General features: G+C 43.8%; 2 protein-coding genes across 11 annotated transcripts in view; one reads left to right on the top strand and one right to left on the bottom strand.

The window, feature by feature from the left end:
• Window positions 1-9,431, top strand: part of Zranb1 (zinc finger RANBP2-type containing 1) — a 61,530-nt gene extending 52,099 nt beyond the window's left edge. For all 3 annotated transcript variants that reach the window (XM_085693231.2, XM_085693232.2, XM_085693233.2), the window contains 4 exons: window positions 4,265-4,385; window positions 5,337-5,466; window positions 5,656-5,885; window positions 6,834-9,431. In XM_085693231.2, coding sequence (XP_085549357.1) covers window positions 4,265-4,385; window positions 5,337-5,466; window positions 5,656-5,885; window positions 6,834-7,052 — 700 coding nt within the window. In that variant the 3' untranslated portion in view covers window positions 7,053-9,431. The remainder of the gene's footprint in view (window positions 1-4,264; window positions 4,386-5,336; window positions 5,467-5,655; window positions 5,886-6,833) is intronic.
• Window positions 9,432-10,036: 605 nt separating this feature from the next.
• Window positions 10,037-21,160, bottom strand: part of Ctbp2 (C-terminal binding protein 2) — a 131,444-nt gene continuing 120,320 nt past the window's right edge. For all 8 annotated transcript variants that reach the window (XM_087908333.1, XM_087908337.1, XM_087908334.1 and 5 more), the window contains 6 exons: window positions 19,392-19,598; window positions 14,634-14,848; window positions 14,138-14,268; window positions 13,509-13,636; window positions 13,017-13,134; window positions 10,037-11,394 (listed from right to left, as the gene is read on the bottom strand). In XM_087908333.1, coding sequence (XP_087764459.1) covers window positions 11,214-11,394; window positions 13,017-13,134; window positions 13,509-13,636; window positions 14,138-14,268; window positions 14,634-14,848; window positions 19,392-19,598 — 980 coding nt within the window. In that variant the 3' untranslated portion in view covers window positions 10,037-11,213. The remainder of the gene's footprint in view (window positions 11,395-13,016; window positions 13,135-13,508; window positions 13,637-14,137; window positions 14,269-14,633; window positions 14,849-19,391; window positions 19,599-21,160) is intronic.

Here is a 21,160-nt window from a genome sequence, read left to right as displayed (position 1 = left end):
AACAAATAACCCGGTGTTGTGTGATGGAATTTTTCTGGGGAGACAATACCTATCTACTCACTTCAGAAAAAGAGCCCACAACAAAACAAAGGACAGTCCAGCTTGATGAACCAAAGAGTTTTATTGGGGTGGGGGGAGGGTTACTTTTAGGAATATGGGTGAGGAATTACTTATAGGACCAGAAATGACCAAAACCCAGCCCAGCATGGGTGTCAACTCATGGAAATGAAACCTGAAGCACACTGCATTGCCTATAGGCAACTCAACAGGTCTTTTTCAGGAGGCTCAGTTGGTCTGAGCCTCTTAAAGCAGTTTGCCTGGTCTCTGCTTCTTACAGGCAACTGGGCTTGTCTAAGTCTTCTCTTAGCAATCTTTCCTGTTTATATACTCTTGGGAGACAGGGCCTAATGAATCTAGTCAGTTTCAGGGACTTTCTGAAGCCATTTTGAGTTAACTACCTGTCCTAATAACTTCCCAATAGTATTTCACCTCTCCTTAGAACATCCTGTTGTTTCACCTACCTGGTTTTACATTCCCTGCAAGATGAAAGGTCGTTCATCACAGAGGAAAGTGCTGCACAGCACCTAGACAAAAGCAGTTTGAAGTGTTTATTTGGTTCATAATTACAGATTAAAGTTCATCACTGTAGGAAAGTCAGGGTGGCAGGAGCTTGAAGCAACAGGTCACATTATTCATAGTCAAGAGCAGAGAACCATGAATCTGCACGCATGCTAGTTCTCATCTCTTCTGTACTCTCCACAGCCCTGCTGTCCTGCCCAGGGAAGGGTCTTCCCAACCCAGTTAACACAATCATAATTCCATATCGGCCAGCCTTGAGGATCCCTCATTGAGTGAGACTCCCTTTCCAGGAAACTATAGATTGTGTCTAATGGGCAATTAAAACTATTAATTATTTCATTGAAATGTTTATCCAGTATCTCAGAGAAACAAATAGGGGTAATTGGTCAATAAACAGAAAAATAATTACAGATCTTTTAGAGTCATTGCTGTTTATTTGGTAGTCATTATTTGGTAGTCATTTTGAGTTAGTTATATTTTTCAGTGTAGACTGCTGCAGATGCTCTTGGAAGTATAGATGGATATATGGCTATGCCCTCTCTGGTTACATATAGTTAATACTGGGCTGTCATGAATATTACAGTCAAAATGCTAAAAAGCAAGATTAAAATATCTAGAAATTCCAATGTATAATACATTTTCTAAAACAGTAGCTTTACTGAAATACTTTTTTGCCCTCAATGTTTAAAGCATATTGTTCACTGCTTATTATTTAATTTATAGATGTAACACCCACCACTGCAACAGAATTATGGAGGATTTATCACCTCAAAAGATAATTCATATCTTTTTTTAAAATTTCCTTCTGCTTCTCAATCTCTAGCTGCAGGGAATTACTAATCTACTTTATATACCTGTATTTTTCTCTTTTTTGGATATTTCATATAAATGGAGTCTCAAAATAATGTGGTCTATGTCTAAAGTATATTCCATAGTATAGACAATACTTTTATTCATCTGTTTAACAATGGAAGATTAGGTTGTTTTCAGGTTGGCTCTTGTAGATAGTTCTGCTGTGATACGTACATGCCTCTGTGGAACAGTATATTTTTGTTTGCTAGTGTAGATACCCAGGAATGAAATTGTTGGGGCATATAGTAAATATATATTTAACGTTTTAAGAAATGGCCAAACTATATTTCATAGTGTCTGGACCCTTTTAAATTTCTATTAACATATATATTATATGAAGAGCACACTTTTTTCACATCCTCACCAATACTTTAATGTTCTGATTATAGTCATTCTTGTGCACGTGAAGTGCTATCTTCACTGTCACTTGATTTGTATTTATTTCATGGTTGGTGGTACGGAATGTTTTTTTATATACTTAGTGTTCATAAATCTTTGGTGAAATCTCTCATTTCCCTACTTTTTCTAATGCCTTGGTGTTTGGTGCTCAGATCAGGACTTCAGGCATGCTAAGCAAATCTCCTACCAAGCTAGGCCCCAGCATTTTTTGTATGCTTAATCTTCAAGAGTTGTGTTTTCTGCTGTAGATATACTTTGTTTCAAGTCCCTCTTTAGATACATGATCTGTGAATGTTTTCTTCTATCCATGGCTTTCCTTTTCTGATTAAAGATATCTTTGAGGGACAGCAGTCTTTTTTTTTTTTTTTTTTTTGGTTTATCTAGACAGGGTTTAGTCATTATTTTTAAATGTAAATTTATTATTTTGTGCGTATGAGCATTTGCTGCATGCATGTCTGTATACTACATGCAGCTTGGAGGCCAGAAGAGGTGTCAGATCACCTGAAACTAGAATTATGATTTCTATTTATGATGATGATGATGATGATGATTATGATTATGATGGGGTGCAAAGGGTCCCATCTGGATTCTGGAAGAAGAGCCAATGTTCTTAACCATTCAGCCCACTCTAGCCCTAAAGTCAAGGGTTTTTTCTTTTTTGGTTGTTTTTGTTTTATTTGGTTTGGTTTTTTGAGACAGGGTTTCTGTGGGTAGCTTTGGAACCTGTCCTGGAACTTTTTCAAAAGACCAGGCTGGCCTCAAACTCACAGAGATCTGCCTGCCTCTGACTCCTGAGTGTTGGGATTAAAGGCGTGTGCCACCATCACCCATCAAGTCATGGTCTTGTTTGTTGCTATTTTTAAATTATACATGCTGTTGTAGTCACGGCTAACATCTTTTGTAGTTGGTCCTTGCTGGTTAGGTTACTGTTTTGTCAGCTTGATACAAGATAGTTATTTCAATTGAGAATTTCATTTGAAAGAATGTCCCTGCCAGAGTGGCCTGTGAGGCATTTTCTTGATTAAAGATTAATATGGGTGGGCCCCACTCACTAGAGGCAGTGCCACCTCTGGGCAGGTGCTCTTGGATGCAATAAGAAAGCAGACTGAAACTGGGTGATGGTGGTGGTGGTGGTGCATGCCTTTAATCCCAGCACTTGGGAGACAGAGGCAGGCGGATCTCTGTGAGTTCGAGGCCAGCCTGGTCTACAAGAGCTAGTGCCAGGATAGGCTCCAAAGCTACAAAGAAACATGTGTACCTGGTGCCCACAGAGGTCAGAAGAGGTCATGGGATTCCCCTGGAACTGGTGTTACAGACAGTTGTGAGATACTGTGTGGGTTCTAGGAATTGAACTTAGATCTTCTGTAAACTGAGCCTGGAAATATTTTTTATCAATTAAGGATTAAATCTCTGAAATGTTATACTTTAGAAACTCTGAAGTTTGTAAGTTTAGTTTTTACAGAACTTTTTATTAAATTAAAGATATGGTAAACTTTTTCTGCTGCAGTTTTTCTTGTCTTTTCCTCTCCCCCACTCCCCCCACAGAATTTAAATGTATTGGAGGAATTGTGGTCATTCAAATTTAAATGTCTTTCTTTACTTCAGAGGTCTTTGGGGTTTGGGTTTTGTTTTTTTTTTGTTTTGTTTTTTTGTAGGCTGCATGATAATTTTAGTGAAATTGGTTTGCCTAGTTTATTATATGAAAGCATTTTAAAGGATGTTAAATATAAAGAAGGAATTGGTTTTCTAGTTAAGAGTAAACTCTTTTGGATTAGTACGTAATCGTGAGATTTTATTGACATAAAGCTGGTGACATTTATAGTTTTGTTTTTCTGATAATGGGGTTTTATTATAGACTAACCTAAACCTCTCTACATAGCTAATGATGATTCTTGAGCCCCTGAGTCCGCTATGTCTACCTCCCAAATGTTAGGATTATAGGTATATCCTACTAGAATTCATGTGATCTTGATATTCCTAAGAATATGATGGAATATTTCAAGGCATTTTGTGTACATAAGTGTTACATCACTGGAGAAATTTGTGTTTAATACTGCAAATGACATTTTGAACACATTCTTTGTTTTAGAGACAGACTTCACTGCATAGCCCAGGCTGGCTGTAACTTCTGTAGTGTTGAGATTATAGATGTACAGCACCATGGCTGTCTTTGAGTGGTTTGAGTTTATTAAACTAACAGATACTATTAATAGCAATAAAACTGTTTTCATCACTTGTTTATAGTGTTATAGATGCTGAATTTGATTCTGGTTGGAGATATGCTAAAGATGTCTGTTTCCAGAATGCAGGCATTAATTTCTTGACAGGAATTGCCCCCCTCCCCCCCAAAAAAAAACTACACTAAAGATTTGGAACAGTGTACTCCTGGTTGAAAGCTGACTTACCATGATTCCATTTGACATTTACTTGGTAGGTTTTACACACGCTGGAAAGACTGGGAATCGTGGTATTCCCAGAGCTTCGGTTTACACTTTTCACTGAGGGAAGAACAATGGCAAGAAGACTGGGCATTTATACTCTCTCTAGCTAGTCAGGTAAGGTTGCACCAAGCTTTGAATTTTTTTTTTCTTTTTTTGAGAGGTAATCCACATGCTCTTAAGTTGTTCAGTCAGTCTGATCAGACCATGCTGAAAGCAATGTGATGTGAAGGAAAGATGCTTTCCCTGCTGGCAGTCAGTCAACTTGGGTTCTAGGTACTGACTACAGAGCTCTGTATCACTGCAGAACTCTGCTGCTTAATTAAGGGTAACAGCTATCCAAAACAAAGACCTACCGATGACTTCTAAGCATGGTATAACTAGAGGCTTTATGTCTGTTTTACCTTCCTCCACAGTAGTTCTAGTTGTGGGGTTCAGGTAGGATGGAACTGAGCTGTCCAGCTTGGAGAAAGAATTTGACATCATACTGTCCCCTCATGACTGCATTTATGTGTTAAGGGCAAAGCGCAGTCTGGCTTACTCTGAACAAACAGCCATTGAGAAGGGACGTTCCTTCTGTTTGTGCAATTTGTGCAGGGTCCACAGTGGCTAACTTATGAAATAATGTACCACCCCATGGTCATGTGCTGTTAAGGGTGGCTAGAGTTGGGGAGGATGGACTGAAGTTGGTGATACTGCTATTTGAATTTGTGCACAGTAAAGCTGTTTTCAGAACTTGGTTGTAAGTAGGACTTTCTCAGTAAATTTAAATGACGTCATTTTATGAAATGTCCCTTGCTATCTGAACCTTTTTGATATTAGAGTAAATTTAAGATTGGATAGCAAGGGATACCTTGAGATAATTGTTGGTGAGTTTGAATATGAATGATACTTATACCAGAGGATGCCTATTATAATTCTGTTGGACTTAGCACTTTGGGGAGTCAATCTGTATGACAAGGTTTTCTTCTTGGAAATGGATTGAGGTTGAGATAGTATTGTTTTTTTATATAGCTGGTAATAAATACTTTAAAGAGAAATTGTCTTTTCTTTTTGTGGTCTGTACAGCCTGGAGCAAGTTTGGAACAGACACACATTTTTGTACTCGCACATATTCTTAGACGACCAATTATAGTTTATGGAGTAAAATACTATAAGAGTTTCCGGGGAGAAACTTTAGGATATACTCGGTTTCAAGGTAAGCCATTCCTCAACAACACTCTAGTAGTCTTGTTTGTAGTTTCTTAGTTGTATCTTCAAAGCACTCATTTATGTAGAAAAGGGTCACAGTAGCCCCTGGGTTTCAAAAGGCAGAACAGTGGGAGTAGGGGTTGGATGGTAGACAGGCACTTGCTCCTTGTGTTCTTGTGCTTTTTTTTTTTTCTAGGAGTTTACCTGCCTTTGTTGTGGGAACAGAGTTTTTGTTGGAAAAGTCCAATTGCTCTGGGCTATACAAGGGGCCACTTCTCTGCTTTGGTTGCCATGGAGAATGATGGGTATGGCAACCGAGGTGCTGGTGCTAATCTCAACACGGATGATGATGTCACCATCACATTTCTGCCTCTGGTTGACAGTGAGAGGAAGCTTCTCCATGTACACTTCCTTTCTGCTCAGGAGGTGAGTAGCATATTGTTATCTCAGGAACCAACCTCCTGTGCCTTCCAGTTGTGTGTGAACTGTGATAGGAAGTGTTTTATTTTTTTCTGTAAACACCAGTCATAAACTAAAACCAACCTGTTCAAAAACTGGAAAGGCATCAGGCTAGTTATTAGACTTGTGTCGTGACTTTGATAGACTTCTAGTTTTTGGTGGTGGGGTGGGAGACATGGTTTCTGTGTACCCCTGGCTCATCCTGGAACTCTTACAGACCAGGCTGGCCTTGAATGTCAGAGATCCAGCTACCTGCCTTTGTCTCCCAAGTGCTGGGATTAAAGGAGTGCACCACCATGGACAGTAGAGATTTTTTTAAAGGCACTGAGAGGGCATGGGGCAAAGAGATGAGGGGGAGACATGACCCCTCATGAGGGGGAGTCTGAGTGAGCTAGGGAGTCCAGAAACATGGGGATCTATGGGAGAGGCAGCAGTGTGAACTAGGCAGTGAGGATATATAAAATACCCAGAAAGTGCACATTTTAAAAAATTGACTGTTTATTTTATATTCTAGTAATGACTGACCACAAAACAGTACAGTACCAAGGAAAAGAATCATAGACTATAACTTGTACAATTCTAGCCCCAATGTAATTTACCCACGAAACTTACCTTGTTATGTCTGAAGCTCATACCTTTCTTGGTACTTTATACAAGGGTCATGTCAAATAAATGATTTTCTAGGGTGTTCGCTCTAACCCAGCTTTTGGGAGGAGGCTATTTCCTTATTTAATTGTAACCATACACACATACAAAAAAAAAAAACACCCTCCTGTTTTTTAATGATAAACGAAAGGTTGAAGTTAGGCTGCAACGGTTGTTTGCTTTTTCATTATCACTGAAGCTTCAGGTTATTTCTACCAAGTATCTGACCTGCTGTGTTAACTTTGCCTTTTCTTCATTTTCCTCTAAAAGCTAGGTAATGAGGAGCAGCAAGAGAAACTACTCAGAGAATGGTTGGACTGCTGTGTGACCGAGGGGGGAGTTCTAGTGGCTATGCAGAAAAGCTCTCGGAGGAGAAACCACCCATTGGTCACACAAATGGTAGAAAAATGGCTTGACCGCTACAGACAGATCCGGCCTTGTACATCCCTGTCTGATGGAGAGGAAGATGAAGATGAGGAGGATGAATGAAAAGAAACACACCCAAGGAGCAAAAAAGACCAATACCATCTCAGATATGAGATGTTGTTTCCAAAATTAGTGTGGTATTCTAAGCAGAATATACAGCATGGAGTAAGCCACACCCTGCAGGATCTGCTCCCAAGTATCTTTCTGCTCAACACCCACTGGAGATGATGAGTGCATCTGCATGAGGAGATGGAGAACTTTGGTTGAACTACAGTTTGTTTTACAAACAAAAAAAGCCCCCTCACCAAACCCTAATTTTATTGACAGAACTTTTTCTTTCAAATTGTAAATCTGTCTATGAATGTAAAGCATGTGGTTGTGTAAGAAGTTGTGTACTAGGAAAAGTGCACCAGCATCTTCATGTTACTGAGAACATTTCCCCAGCATGGGCACTCATAAAAAGCACATGGCAGATAACCTTGTTGAAATATTCTCATTAGACCCTGACATCCTGCTCCCACCGTAAAAGACCCGTTTTCCATTGTTTCAGAGATTTGGAAACTTTGTACAAATTATCCACAGCAAGATAAAAATAAACAAGCCTTTATTTTTATTAATAATTTAGTTCCTGTTGTGCCCAATAAAATAAAAATCAAATCCTTAGGAACAAACTGCAAGAAAAACTAGCAATTTTTTTTTGAGTGAACTTTTACATAGAAATTGTCTTGTTTTGGTTTCTGTTTAAGTTTCCTGATTTACCCCATTCATTATTTAAATATTTATTTGTTTGGATGAGTGCCCTGTAAAGGGGTTCTTACTCGACTCTGGGCAGGTGTGTTTGTGCACTTCTTCCCTGGAGGGATGGAATAGCAGCAGGCTTACTTGCCACTGGGTGGACTGTGTGACAGTCACTTGGACTCAAACCTGTTCTGCTCCCAGGTGGCCATGCAGAGGGTCTTCAGAACTGTCCTGTCTTTATTGTCACCTCTGCTCTAAAGCAGAAGCTGTATTAAGGGCATGCCTTTGCTTAGGCTGATTGGGAATACAGTTCAGTACAAACAGAATAAAGATTTTTTTTAAATGCAGTAAGGTGGTCAATGCATTGAATCATCAATTTCTCTGTGTAGTTCAAGATTTTTTGCATGTTGGTTAGTTGTAGCCATTATTTAAACTTAAAACTATAATCTTAGAAAAACTTTATGGACTTATTTGACCACTTCAGGTATGTATTAATTAGTACTGGGTAAACATTTCTGACCTATCTCAGGAACACGACACGTAGTGTCCTGCTAAGCACTTAAGACTGACGTGGCAAGCAGTTGCTACAATGGCAAATACACACACTTCCTTCCCCCTTTCCTCCCCTTTATTGAAAAGGCTGTGAAACCTTTTAATCTTCTGATGAGATGGTATTGAAGTATACACAACCTTCAGTTTGCTGGAATACTAAGAAGAGAAAGTACCTAATGAGCTGTTATGTCTTCAGTTCTTTCCCTTGTGAACACTCAATAAGGAGGTGTTCCCAAGATGAAAGGTCATTGATGCTGCATGCCAAAACTGGGAAAGTAGTTTTCATACTCCGTGATCCCATATAAACGAACTGTGGTATCAAAAATGGTAAATGTTACTGTTCCAGTGGTCAGTGTTTTCCTAGAAATTGACTATTTGGTTTTCATTTTGGTCAGTGAATGATAACCAAGTAGAAGGCTGCTATTCTGTGTACTTAGCATCCGCAGCATCTGTAATAGCTGTTTTCCATGTGTACAGCTGAATTTTCAGGAGGCAGAGATCCAGTTAAGCAAAACCTCCTCTTCCAAATGAAGTAGCAACAGAGTACAGAGGGGAAAACTGGTCTCCAGGTGGATTTGCTTTGCACCCAACCTCGTGGTGCAGAGTCAGGCTCAGGACTGAGCCTTGTCCCGTGTGCTGTGGTTTTGTGAGCGTCCTTTCCTAAGTTCCCTCTGTATTTATTTATTTATGTATGACCAGTGACTCTGACCACATATAATTTGATGGGTATCACATTCTTCCCTATGGGAAAGAATAAGAGATGACTCCATTTCTTAAGGCTCAAGACAGGAATGGGACTTTAACGCTGTTTCTTTCTGTAGCAGACTGGCTGGCTGTGAAAGGCCAACACATTTGGAAAAATCAGCGCTATGTTAAGCTCTTGAACTAAACCAACAGCCATAATTATTGTCCCAAAAAAAGTGTATGCATTTGTCAAAGATTAAACGTGGCTGGGTGGCAAGTGTAGGTATCTTTAGACTGACTCTGAGCAGTAATACTTTTATAACTGTGTGGACTTTGGTTCTTTTTCTAGGCTGAAACCAGTACTTTGTTTTTATTCTGATGTTGTTGTTCTTTGGAGTCAGTTTATATATAATCATTTCTAAGGACTGTTTGAACAACCATGATCTAATTAAACAAAACCTAGGCACACCATGGATTCAGATTTGACTTTCTTCTGTTTCTAACCTTTAGACATACTGTGCCAGACATAAAGAAGGTTAATACTGCTGTGTAGACAGTTGCGACCTCTTTTTCATCCATATTTCATCGTCCATGTTTTTGACAGGACACATGATTGTCAAGGGCGTGTTCTTACTACCTTTCTGCTTTTCACGTGTGGTCATTTCATAGGGAAGTTAGGATGGGGAAGGACCCTCCTGAAAAGAAGTTTGGGGACTATAAACATGGAATTGTGGGACTTAAAAGCTATTTTAAAATGTAAGTAGATCGAAGTTCTCAGTCTGTGGCCACAGTGATAGTTGTCTTGTAACCCCCCACAAACCCCCAAAAGATAAGAGGACTCACATCCTACTTTCGGGCATATTAAAGTCAAAAATTGAAATATTAACCAGTTTGTTTCTAGAATTTACTTCACTCTAAAGCACTGCCTCATCTTTAGGGTAGTCTACCTAATTTGGACTTCTCTGAGGTCAGACACTGTCACCACAAGAGTTGGAAACTGGCTGATTGAACATGTGATGACATCTCAAGGGTTTTTACATAGGTGAGATGTACTTAAATGTCAGAACTTAACAGAAATTTTAATTACGTTTTATTGAAAACTGCACTGAACGCTAAATGTCCACCTTTACAATAAACAAATACAGTAACGGTAACTCACACTAAAACAAAACATACTTTTGATAGCCATTATTTTTCTGTTTGGGACAACTTTAAAGTTTTTCTTTTGTCACAAAAACAGGAATGTACCTATACAAAGGCTCGAAATAGGCCATCTTTAAAAACAAAAAGGCAATGATTCACAAAAGACTATGAATAGAACATGTAACTAGCTGATACAAATCTAATAGGATTTGTTAAAATCAGTCACATCTAATAGCACATCTGAAGTGTTCTTGTATAAAATATCACGTGAAGAAAAGAATTTATCAATGTCTAAAAAAGTGGGTTTGTTCATAGACAATCTGACAAGTTACCATAAAAAGTGTTTCCTGAGACATAAGGAAATGCAACATTATTCTTCTTGAACCCTTCTCGTCCAAGACTTTCCACTCAATAAAATAGCTGAGGATCTGAAACTGAGAAAATATATTTGAGTACAAACAGCTTGTGAAACTTAATACTTTTTTCTTTTTGTTCTTTTCCTTTTTTTTTTTTTGTTTGTTTTGTTTTTGAATCATCAGAGGGTTTTACTGAACTCACAACCAGCTCTGCCTGCTCAGAGTTGAGAGACACTTCTGTACAGGAGCTTTTATTTCTTCAATCCTGTGCATGAAGATGTCTGCACAGGCACACAATGTCCTCCCCATCTTGTCAATTAATAGTCCTACCGGCAAAGGAGGCAACCAGCCCCTGTAGACCAAAGGGACTAGTCTTGATGGGGAATTCCTCTCAATTTTTTTTTATTAATATTCGGAGCTTTTGATGCAACATCGAGAGCAAGCTGCCCAGGACTTGCTGTGCCCAAGGGACTGATGAAGGAAAGCTCTATTTATTCTTTGTGATTTGATGCACAGATGAAAAACTTAACACACAATAACAGAAGTTGGTCGTTAATAAATCACGTCCTAGTCTTTCCACACTTCCAGAAGCAGATACCATCTTCAGTATTCTAGCTCTTGTAGCTTTAACACTGTATCAGTGATGTCCAGGATCAGTTTTAAAGATGCCAAATTCCTGTCCTTAGTTAATCTGTTTGCTACTGTCTCTTGGTCCCAAGTTTATCTGAATGATTACCTTCAGCATTCTCTGCTATTGCTCGTTGGGGTGCTCTCGATTGTCCCCATGTTTTGTGGGCTGATTGGGGGAGGGAGCTTGGGAAGGATGTGCCACTGTGGGGAGGTTGTGAGTCACCGGGATGCCTCCAGGGATGATCCCTTCCATTGCTGCAGGAAGCCCTCCTGGAGCCACCCCAACGATGCCTGGTGGATACCTGAGGGGCACATGGAAACAAGGCCTTAAGTCTGGGCTACATTTACCAAAATTCTTAGCCTTTCCCCACTTCCAATCAGATAGCACACAAATGTTTGTTATTCTTTCCCCCAAAGCAAGGTCAAACTAGGTTTTTATATAGAACTGTAGAACCTAGTTAATTTTAAAAACTGAAGTTTTAATCACAGCTGGGTTGGTTTTGTGGCATTTAGACCACAGGAAGGTATCTGCACATACTAACTACTAACACTTGTGAATTTTGTGTAAAACAACAAAAACCTAGAAATACCAAAACTCCGTACAGGTTGGACTCAAGGTCGCTTTTGGAAAATGCCAGTCAAGTGAGGTAACCATGATTGATTTCCCTACAGATTTCACAAAGTTCTCCAAGTTCTATGGGCTAAAGGTTTGCTTTCTCCCTAAATTCCTAAGTTCTCATCTTGTAAGTACTAGTAAATGGGAGTATGGCCAGTCTGTCTCCTCTACAAACTTCTGCTTCCAGAACTGAGAAAACCATGTGGTTTGTTAGCCACTGAAGAAATTGATGTGATGGCTGAAGTCACAAGACAGTGGCTCCCAAGGCTGTTTGGTCCTGTGCCTCTCTGAATGTGCAGACATGAGGCACTATGTCCATCAGGATGAGCTGCTTACAGAAGTAAAATGTGAATCAACGCATAAACTCCGGAGACCCATCCTTTAGTAACTGAGGTAACAAGGATGGCACCTCACACCTCTCCAGGCCTTTGTTAAGAGCCTTCTAGTTTCTGACCTTGTGCCATCCATGGAAGGTTCCAGAGGGCCAAAAAGTCTTACTAGTTAAGAACTGAGAGTGGCTCTTAGGGGTTCGCATGAACATGAATGAACAAGGCTTCATGGTATTGTAATGTGCACAAAGTCCATGTGAGGTCAGAAGCTAAGAGTGTCCTGGCTGGTGGCTCACCAGACTCAAGGCAGGGGCACATGAGATTTTCATGAGGCTAACCTGGATTAGAGTGGGGCTAAGTCACAAAACAACGAAACACCCTCAGATAGAAGCTAGCAATAATGGTAGAGGGCAATCCTGGGAAACCCCACAAATGACACTGTTACTTCCTTTAAGGGTACCTGTTCCATATTAGGTTCTTTGGTCAGAAGACTCAAATGCAAAAGCGGAATCATTAACAGTTTCCATTATTCAAGAGGAAGCTCAGTTTGCAGGGGGCTTTAGTGGGGTTATCACCTTAAACTCTGAACAACTACTATGGAGCTTCTCGTGTCCCCATTTCCTATACTTTCTGCATGGAGTTTGCTGGGCTGGTCATGGGGCTATGAATGCACATATAATCCCAACACCCAGGAGGCTAAGGAAGGAAGGAAGGTCACAGGTTTGAAGCTGGTTTGGGTAACACAAACATACTGTTTCAATAACCAGACATAACAAAAAGCAGCTCCTCCCCGCAAAACACCCTGGAGAAGTCATTTATTCCAGGGATTTAAGGTACTGAAAACAGAATACAATATACACTGGAAGGGCTAATCTAAGGACCCAGGTTACATCAACTACCCAGGTCTGGGCTTTTCTTGCCTCCTTTTCTCTCTAAGGACATGATGATACTAGGCCCAGAAAACTTCGGTTCTCCTCACCTGTACGTGGCACCATTGAGCTCGGGATGAATTGCTTGCTGGTCAATGACTGACCAAGGAGCTGAAGTAACGAAGAATTCTTTGTTGACACAGTTTCGCAAGCTTTCTGGGATGCGACCTGGAGTAAGCGGGTTATGATTAATTATACGCATTATTTTACAAGCATGTGTTCAGTTTTGTGTGCACGCCATGGTGCATGCCTGGCAGTCAGAGGACAACTCTGGGAGTTCTTGTGATTGAACTCAGTTTGGAAGCATGTTCCTTGAGCTACATATATTTAAGGCCACAAGACTTTCCTACTTAGTGGCTTCTGCCTACACCACTAAGGGGGTCTTCTTCCTGTCTGTCTTCTGCTAAACTCTGTAATGGAGGAGCTGGATTCCTCTTTGAAATTTAGCTCTTAGTTTATATAAAAACTAATTCAGCAGATACTTTTACCTAGCAGGACTAGAGACAATGGCACCATATTAAGAGGGGGTGGAGGCGGCTCACCTGTGATTGCTCGGCGGATCTCAGTGGCAGCTGCTTCCCTCATCTCTAGTGATGCTTGTTCACTGTACCAGGCTGTGTGTGGCGTGCAGATGAGATTTGGTGCATCTTTCAATGGGCCCTGAGCGAAGCTGGGTGAATGGAAATGTATTCAGTAAAAAATGGGAGAAGTTTAATACAATTACTACTCATTATGGGAGGCCCCGAGGCCATTAGAAACAGGAGCTGTATATGTTAGGATGTATGTTAGGAGAGGGCAGGGAAGCCCTGTGTCAGATTTCATTACAAAGGGAATTGCTGAACAAGTCACCACAACTATGAGAGCAGATATGCCAGACTTAAAAACAAACAAACAAACAAACAAGTCACTTAAGGGATCCCTTCCAGTCAGAATGAACACTCCAGTTTGGCCTACAGATCAAAGACACCGCCATCTGGCTTTTTTTGCCTCAGTCCTCTCTAATGCCCTCTGGGGATCTTTTCACAACACCGCAGCATTTCCACAGTGAGTCTACTACGCATCACTCGCAGAATTTCCTACCCAGGTTACTTGTGCTGCAAAGTGTGTCAATTCCAAGTGCTGGGCTGGGTTCCTAGTAGGAAGTTAGAAGCATACACAGCCACACACATACCTAAAGGGCTCAGATTCGTGCACATCGAGGGCTGCTCCTCGTATCCTTCCCTCTTTGAGGGCCTGAGCTAAGGCTTTCTCATCCACCAGACCTCCTCGGGCTGCGTTCACAAGGAATGCTCCTTGCCTCATCTGCAGAAGGAAAGGAACTGGTCATACGGTGGGAATCTCTGAAACGGAGGCTTTAAATAAATGTATGAGTGGCAGTTCAGGGAAAGGGGCTGGGAAGAAATGGAGGCCAGGATGTTTCCCTTCTTGGCAGGGCGATGGGGTACGGAAGGCTGGAGCTGTGCCAGTCAAGTCATTTGACTGCCTGAAGGGATGGATGGGAGCCCAGCTGGGCCACAGCCCCCATTACTGCTTTGTCCCAGGGACACTTCTGTGCACACCACTGTGCCGCCCATGAGCCTGCGTCCATCCCTTCTTGTGCCCAAGGCAGGTGCTGGTAAACTCTGTCAGAGTGTAAGCTAGGTCTGACAAATCTGCTTTCCGGTTACCTGCTTAATAGTGAAGTCGTTGATGAGGTGGTGGTTATGCTCATTCAGGTTGCAGTGCAGGGAGACACAGTCGCTCTGATACAGCAAGTCCTGCAGGGTGTAGACCCTTTGCACGCCCAGAGACCGCTCTATCCCATCCTGTAAGTAGGGGTCATAAAATATGACGCTGAATCCAAAGGCCTTGGCTCGAACAGCAACTGCCTGCCCCGTACGACCTGTGCAGAGACAGAATATTCAGGTGAGTAAGGCCTGCAGACCCTGTGTGCTGTCCCCCTACTCTACCCAGCAACCTGAGATATTATCGTCCTTGCTGGCAAGTGCTACCAAGTTACCATGCCAAGGTGGCTTTTAAAAAATATTTCTTTTTAACTTTATGTCTGTCTGCCTCTGCTGGCTAGTCTTATGTTACCTTGACACAAGCTACAGTTATCTGAAGGGAGGGAACATTTTCAATTGAGAAAATGCCTCCATTAAGATCCAGCTATAAGGTATTTTCTTAATTAGTGATTGATGGGGGAGGACCAGCACACTGTGGGTAGTCCCATCCCTGGGCAGGTAGTCCAGGGTGAGATGCCAGTAAGCAGCACAACTTCATGGCCTCCTGCCCTGACGTCTGTTGATGATGAGCAGTGGCAGGCGTGGAAGCCTGATCTTTACTCCCCAACTTGCTTTTTGGTCATGGTGTTGTCACAGCAACGGGAATCCTAACTAGGACAGGTTGGTACCAGGATAGTGTTGTGACAAACCTGACCATGTTTGTTTTGGGGAGGATTGTGGATGGACTTTGGAAGTTTGGGTTAGAAAAACCATCGACTCTTGAGAACTCAGTGAGCCATTTTGTAGGAGCTTGGGAGATAAGAATGTTGAGAGTGAGGAGCCTGGCAATGGTGATGCACTCCTGAGGCAGGGGGATCTCTGTGAATTCAAGTCCAGGTGCTTCCAAAAAAGATAAATAAATAAATAAGAAAAAAAGTTGAGAGCAGTGCAGATGAGATGACGGAGGCCTGGCTTTGTCAGGGTGTTTGCTATTTTGAATGAAGTCAGCTGTGATGAACTGAAGTGAAACCTTTGTTTTGCCAGGAAAACTGATGCTGGCTACCTATAGCTAAGAAATGAGTGGTGTCGAGACCAGCATCACGAAGGTGAAATCTTCTGGGAAGTGTTTCCTACGAGCCGGCACAAAGAAGCTGTGTTATAGAAGTGGTCGGGGCTGTATCTCCCACTGGCAGTTTAGACTTGGCACTGTGAGAGGCCACTGCTGAAGGTGCAGCCTCGGGGGCAGGTGAAGGCTCATGGGCTGAAGGGGGTCACACAGAGAAGTTGAGGTCTGGCACCATGAAGTGAGACTACGGGAGACTGTCGGTGAAAGCCCAGCTGCCGCAGAAGACCCCAGCGTTTGAGACGCCAATGCCACAGGAGAGCCACCAAGAACAGCGGCAGCAGCGGAGTGGGTCACTTGTGCGGGCTAGTCTCATGTCAACTTGATACAGGCTGGAGTTATCTGAAGGGAGGGAGCCTCAATGGAGAAAAGCCTCCCTGGAGCTGGACTTAGAGGTACCGTGAGCTGCCCAACCATCTCTCCAGCCCCAAAGGATTCTTTTAAGTACCATGGACATTTTCAAACCAATACCCAGTTAGAATGTTCTAATGGATGCCATGTGCCCTTTCCTCAGGTCCAGACACCACTAATAGGCTCCTGGTCCTGTTATTTCTCTTTGTTTGTGTGGCAGGCTTCTGAACATGCCTGTCATTCCTTGATGCTCTCAGAAAGTGAATGTCAATGTCTCTAGCCTAAGGTCTTTTGGATTTGCCTTTACAGGGTATGATGGTCTAAACACCATTTCCCTAAGGCCTCATGGACTCTGAAGCCCAGCCCTGGCACGGGGTCCAGGACTCTCCATATTATAAAGGACAGCAGGACAGGAAAGCACTCTGAATTCCACAGTGGCCATTCTTTTGCTCAAAGTCACTGATCCCGACAGCACTTCCTGTTTTATGACAGTTTTTTTTTTTTTCCCCTCAAAAACAAAATGGTTTGAGGGATGCTAAATTGGAATTCAACTGGGCAGGCTACAAAGTATACCTCATCTAAAACCCTGTTCAAGTCAGGTGCAGGGAGCACACCTTTAATCCCTGTATCTGGAAGGCAGAGGCAGGCAGATTTCTGAGTTTAAGGTCAGCTTGGTCTACAGAGAGAATGCCAAGGACAGCCAGAGCTATGTAGTGAGACACCGTCTCAGAAACAACAAAAACAAGTCAGGTGGTGGTGGTGCACACCTTTAATCCTGGCAGAGGCAGGTGGAGCTCTGTGAGTTCAAGGCCAGTTTCAGAACAAGTTCCAGAGCAGGCTCCAAAGCTAAACAGAGAAACCCTGTCTCAAAAACTAAAACCAGGAAAACCAAGCCAGGTGGTAGAACACACATTTAATCCCAACACTTGGGAGGCAGAGGCAGGTGGATCTGTCCGAGTTCAAGGCCAGCCTGGTTTACAAGAGCTAGTTCCAGGACTGGCTCAAAAACTACAATGAAACCCTGTCCTGAAAAACCAAAACCAACCCCTCCCCACAAAAAACCACAAACAACCAAAACAAAACAAAAAAATAAATAAACAAAACCAGAATCAAACCAAAAAACCCATTCAGATGTGTGGGCAGGGTTTGGTGGGGCAGCTCAGTGGGTGAAGTGTTCTCCGTGGGAGGTACACCCCCACATAATAAAATGTTTGGAAAATGAGGAAGGTGAGAAGGGAAGGTTCACATTTACGTTTAATCTGGTAGCCTTTTCTTTCTCTCTGTGATGTGTGCTCTAACTGGGAAGTGTAACGAGGCCGCCACTCTGACAGAGAGGGACAGCTGCGGTGTCAACGTCATCTCCCTTAATGTCACTGAGGACACAGCTGACCAGGAGCTGGACTAGCCACGTGTATGTGTGGCAGAGGAGCAAGCAGGCCTGGACAGTGGGAGGAGGCAGGGACGTGGAGTGACAGGGACTCAGTGACATCCTTGACATGGGATTGAGGATCCCATCATGTGGCCCATACCCGATCGGATAAACGAGTCCTTCTAACTGGGAGAGCGGCCTCGGATATACTGGGATCCAAAGCCTGTGAAGGTCCAGGGCCACAGAAGGCGGCAGAGGTGCCTGGATCAGCAAATCAGATCTTAACACACCATGCTGACTCAGCCATTCTTGGTGGAAGTGTGTTCATCAATCACACAGAACTTCTCACTGCCTTCTACCCTGACCCAGAGTGCTTCCGCCTAAAAGGCCATCAACATCCCAGTCCCCGTAGATGAAAGCTCAAGGGCACGGGCCACATATAAAACAGCAGTGCATGCAGATAAGTGTGGTCCCTGTGCAAAAATGGCATGATGTGAAATGTTCCGGACTTTAAAGCACCTTTTTTTTTCCAATGTTGTATCTAAACCCTTGTTTACTAAATTAAAAACAAAAGCAAACAGTGATCGGCAAATATCTCGACAATTTTTTTTCAATATGGTAAGCAGCCTAAGAGCCCTCTGTTCAGTCCCAGCTTCGGGCTCCCCTGCTGCTTTTCAACAGAGCTTGGTCCCCACTGGGCTGTAGCCCAACTACATTCAAGTAGGAAGCACGTGCGATGGGTCTCTCTGAAGGCCCTAGAATGGGGTGTGTGTGTGTGTGCACGCGCGTCCCACTGGTTGGCTGCCTGATCAGAGACTATCCCAGGTCACAAGAAGGGCTTCCAAGAGCAGGTGGCCACAGGAGGCCCAGGAAGCACAAGCAGGTACCAGCATACAGTGTTGTAGTGCTCGTACATGGTCCCTGCATTTCCGAAGTGGGAACACCACAGAAAAACCACGGAGGTGTCCCCAGTATCTGATCGTTTGAACTCAGACCCTGCCTGCCCCAGAGGCGGGGCTGGGGGTAGGACGGGGTGCTCTGCAGCGCAACGAGCAACCCCGGAGTCACCCAACAAATTCTTGCTCTTTCCAAACTGCCTCTCCAAAATTCCGACCCTCAGCCAGCTCTGAGCTAAAGGTGATGCAAATTGGGAAATTTCCTGGAAGCCAGAATCAAACTATTCCCATGTGGCCTTTGAGTCTCAAGAGGCAGCAACCATGCATCCCCTGACCCCGCCGCATGCTCTAGTTACAGAGCCAGAAAAGGAGCCAGAGAAGCCAAACAGTTCCCTGAAGGTTATGGCGTTAGTTAAGCGGTGACAACCAGCTAAGGGTCCTGTCGGAGCCCGTGTGGATAACAGCAGAGGCTTGTGTCTACCTCCTAAGCCCGTGTCTATCACCACTTAAACTTTCCTTGGTCCCTTACCACACTTGCTGGAGACTCCCAGGGCCTCTGCTCAAGTATCTCCATGGCAACGGCCAGGTCTGAAAGATCACGTCATGTCCCATTCTCACAAGAGATTTCCAAGCCCACAGCCCGGCATTACCCTCAGGCTCGAATCTTTAAGTGACTTCACGTCACTGCTGTGGGGTGGCATCTGTATTCAAGAGCCTTCAGGACCTATGACCCAGGTTGCCGGCTCAACCACCAGTGACACACATCACACAGCCAAACCCTTCCTCTGCCTCCAGGTTTCCCAAGTGCACCCCTTCTCAGGGACAGCAGAGGGTGCACTCCTGCTGTGCCACGGACCAGCAACACAGACACATTCTTGTAGAACAGGCCCAGACCTCACCTCCGGCAAGATCTCCGATTCTTCTCGACCCCTGCGGCCCACCCCTGCCCCGCACGCACCACATCCATCTCGAGAGGCACATACCAAAGCCGATGAGGCCCAGTGTTTCCCCTCGGATGCGAGCAGCTCCTGAGGCAACCTCACGGATCTGTTCCACACTTTGTACCCGTGTGCCTTCTCGCAGGGCTTGGTACAGCCACGTGTTCCGTCGATACAGGTTGAGGATGTGGCAGACGGTGGAATCGGCCGTCTCCTCCACTGCAGCAGACGGGATGTTGCAAACAGCGATCCCTGAAAGGACAACGGCCAGGACCAGAGATGAGCAAAGCCCCAGGATTCCCAAGGCCCCTGCTTAGAAACGGAAAGCACTCTAGGGTCCAGGGCTGGGGCAAGGGTTCGGTAGGTCATCTCTCATGCTCAGGAGCCCTCGCCACTAAACCCAGACCCAACACGGCTTTTCGGTTTAAGTCTTAGCTCACACCAGTCCAATTCCCCTTCTTTACAGGCCTGGTTTGAGGTCCAAAGAGCCCTGGAGCAGGCAGAAAGCAATTGGATGCTTCAGCCCCATCTCTAGTCTGGCAGGTGGAGGAACCAGGAACCAGAAACCAGACTGTTTTCCAGGCTCACCTTGGAGCTATATGGATCAGAAACTGGTTGCATCTTATACACCCTACTCACTATTAACTGTTCACACACACAAGGCAAACGGGCTGACACACACCCGCTAACCCTAACTCTGAAGGCTGGAGGCAGGAGGATCTCAATTTTAGAGTTATCCACGGTCCTAAAACTCATGGTTCATCAGATTCTGGCAGAAAACAGGGAGGCAACCAGGGGAACTCGCTAATGAGCCTTTGGCCTGAGGGAAGCTGAGGTCACCACCTACTCCTCAGAGAACAAACCTGAGCCGTCAGGAGGGGGTCGGGAGGGGTGTGGGCACTGACTTCTCGTGAGCAGAGAGTACTGAGAAAGGACAGCAGTTTTTCTGCCACTCTTCAGGCCAAGTGGAGGGCCCAGTTCTTAGGCGAAAGCAGAGGCCCTGAGAAGAATGTGAAGCCTTAAGCAGGCTCAAAAGTGGCAGGGAGTTCTCTAAGCAGCGGGGCAGGCATTTGGCCACACTGTTGCTACAGGTGCCATCTGGACAGCAAGGTGCAGTTACCTTCAAGGTGGCCTCGAGCTAGACAAGGAAGAGATTGATAGTCCCCTAAATAGCTTAAATCTGTGGTGTTATGTCTCGCCCTGCTACCATGGCTGCCCTGGGGTCCAGCGATGAGTGACTGCCTCACAGGAGAACGGACAGCATGACCAGGTCACCCTTGCTGCCTGGCTGCAGAGGGCTTTCCTGGGCTATAGGCATTTGCTAAGGGACCTCGGTTATGGAAACTATCTTTCTTATGAGATCAACAGAGGGGCCCCGCTCATCTGGAATGACTCAGCACAGGCTCTCAGGCTATTATTAGATTGGAATGACATGTAAGAAACCTTAGGCACTAGGGACAATTTCCAGTCCTCTGAGAGAAAGCCCCGTGGAAGGCAAGTCTAAAACTTTTCTCTTTTTAAAGACAGAGCTAAGGTTAGCCTCAAACTTGCTATGCAGACCAGAGTGACCATAAACTCAGAGATCCACCTGCCTCTTCCTCCCCCATGCTGGGATTAAAGGTACGCATCACCACACTGGGTAGTGTTTAATTTTTAATTATTAAACTCAAGTATGTGGTCTCACATCTGTCACACTAAGTTTCTTTGCTGACAAAGATGGGCTCGGGGAGCTGTAGCTAGCAATGAACATGGCTGGCCAGGCTGGGGACACAGGAAGCCACCCTTATCAGGACCCTTAAGAAAAGCCGGGACTG

This window comes from Myodes glareolus, chromosome 7, assembly GCF_982192425.1.
Source record: "Myodes glareolus chromosome 7, mMyoGla1.1, whole genome shotgun sequence".
NCBI classification, from domain to species: domain Eukaryota; kingdom Metazoa; phylum Chordata; class Mammalia; order Rodentia; family Cricetidae; genus Myodes; species Myodes glareolus.
Note: the sequence above shows the minus strand (reverse complement) of the source record. Positions and strands in the feature narration are given on the sequence as shown.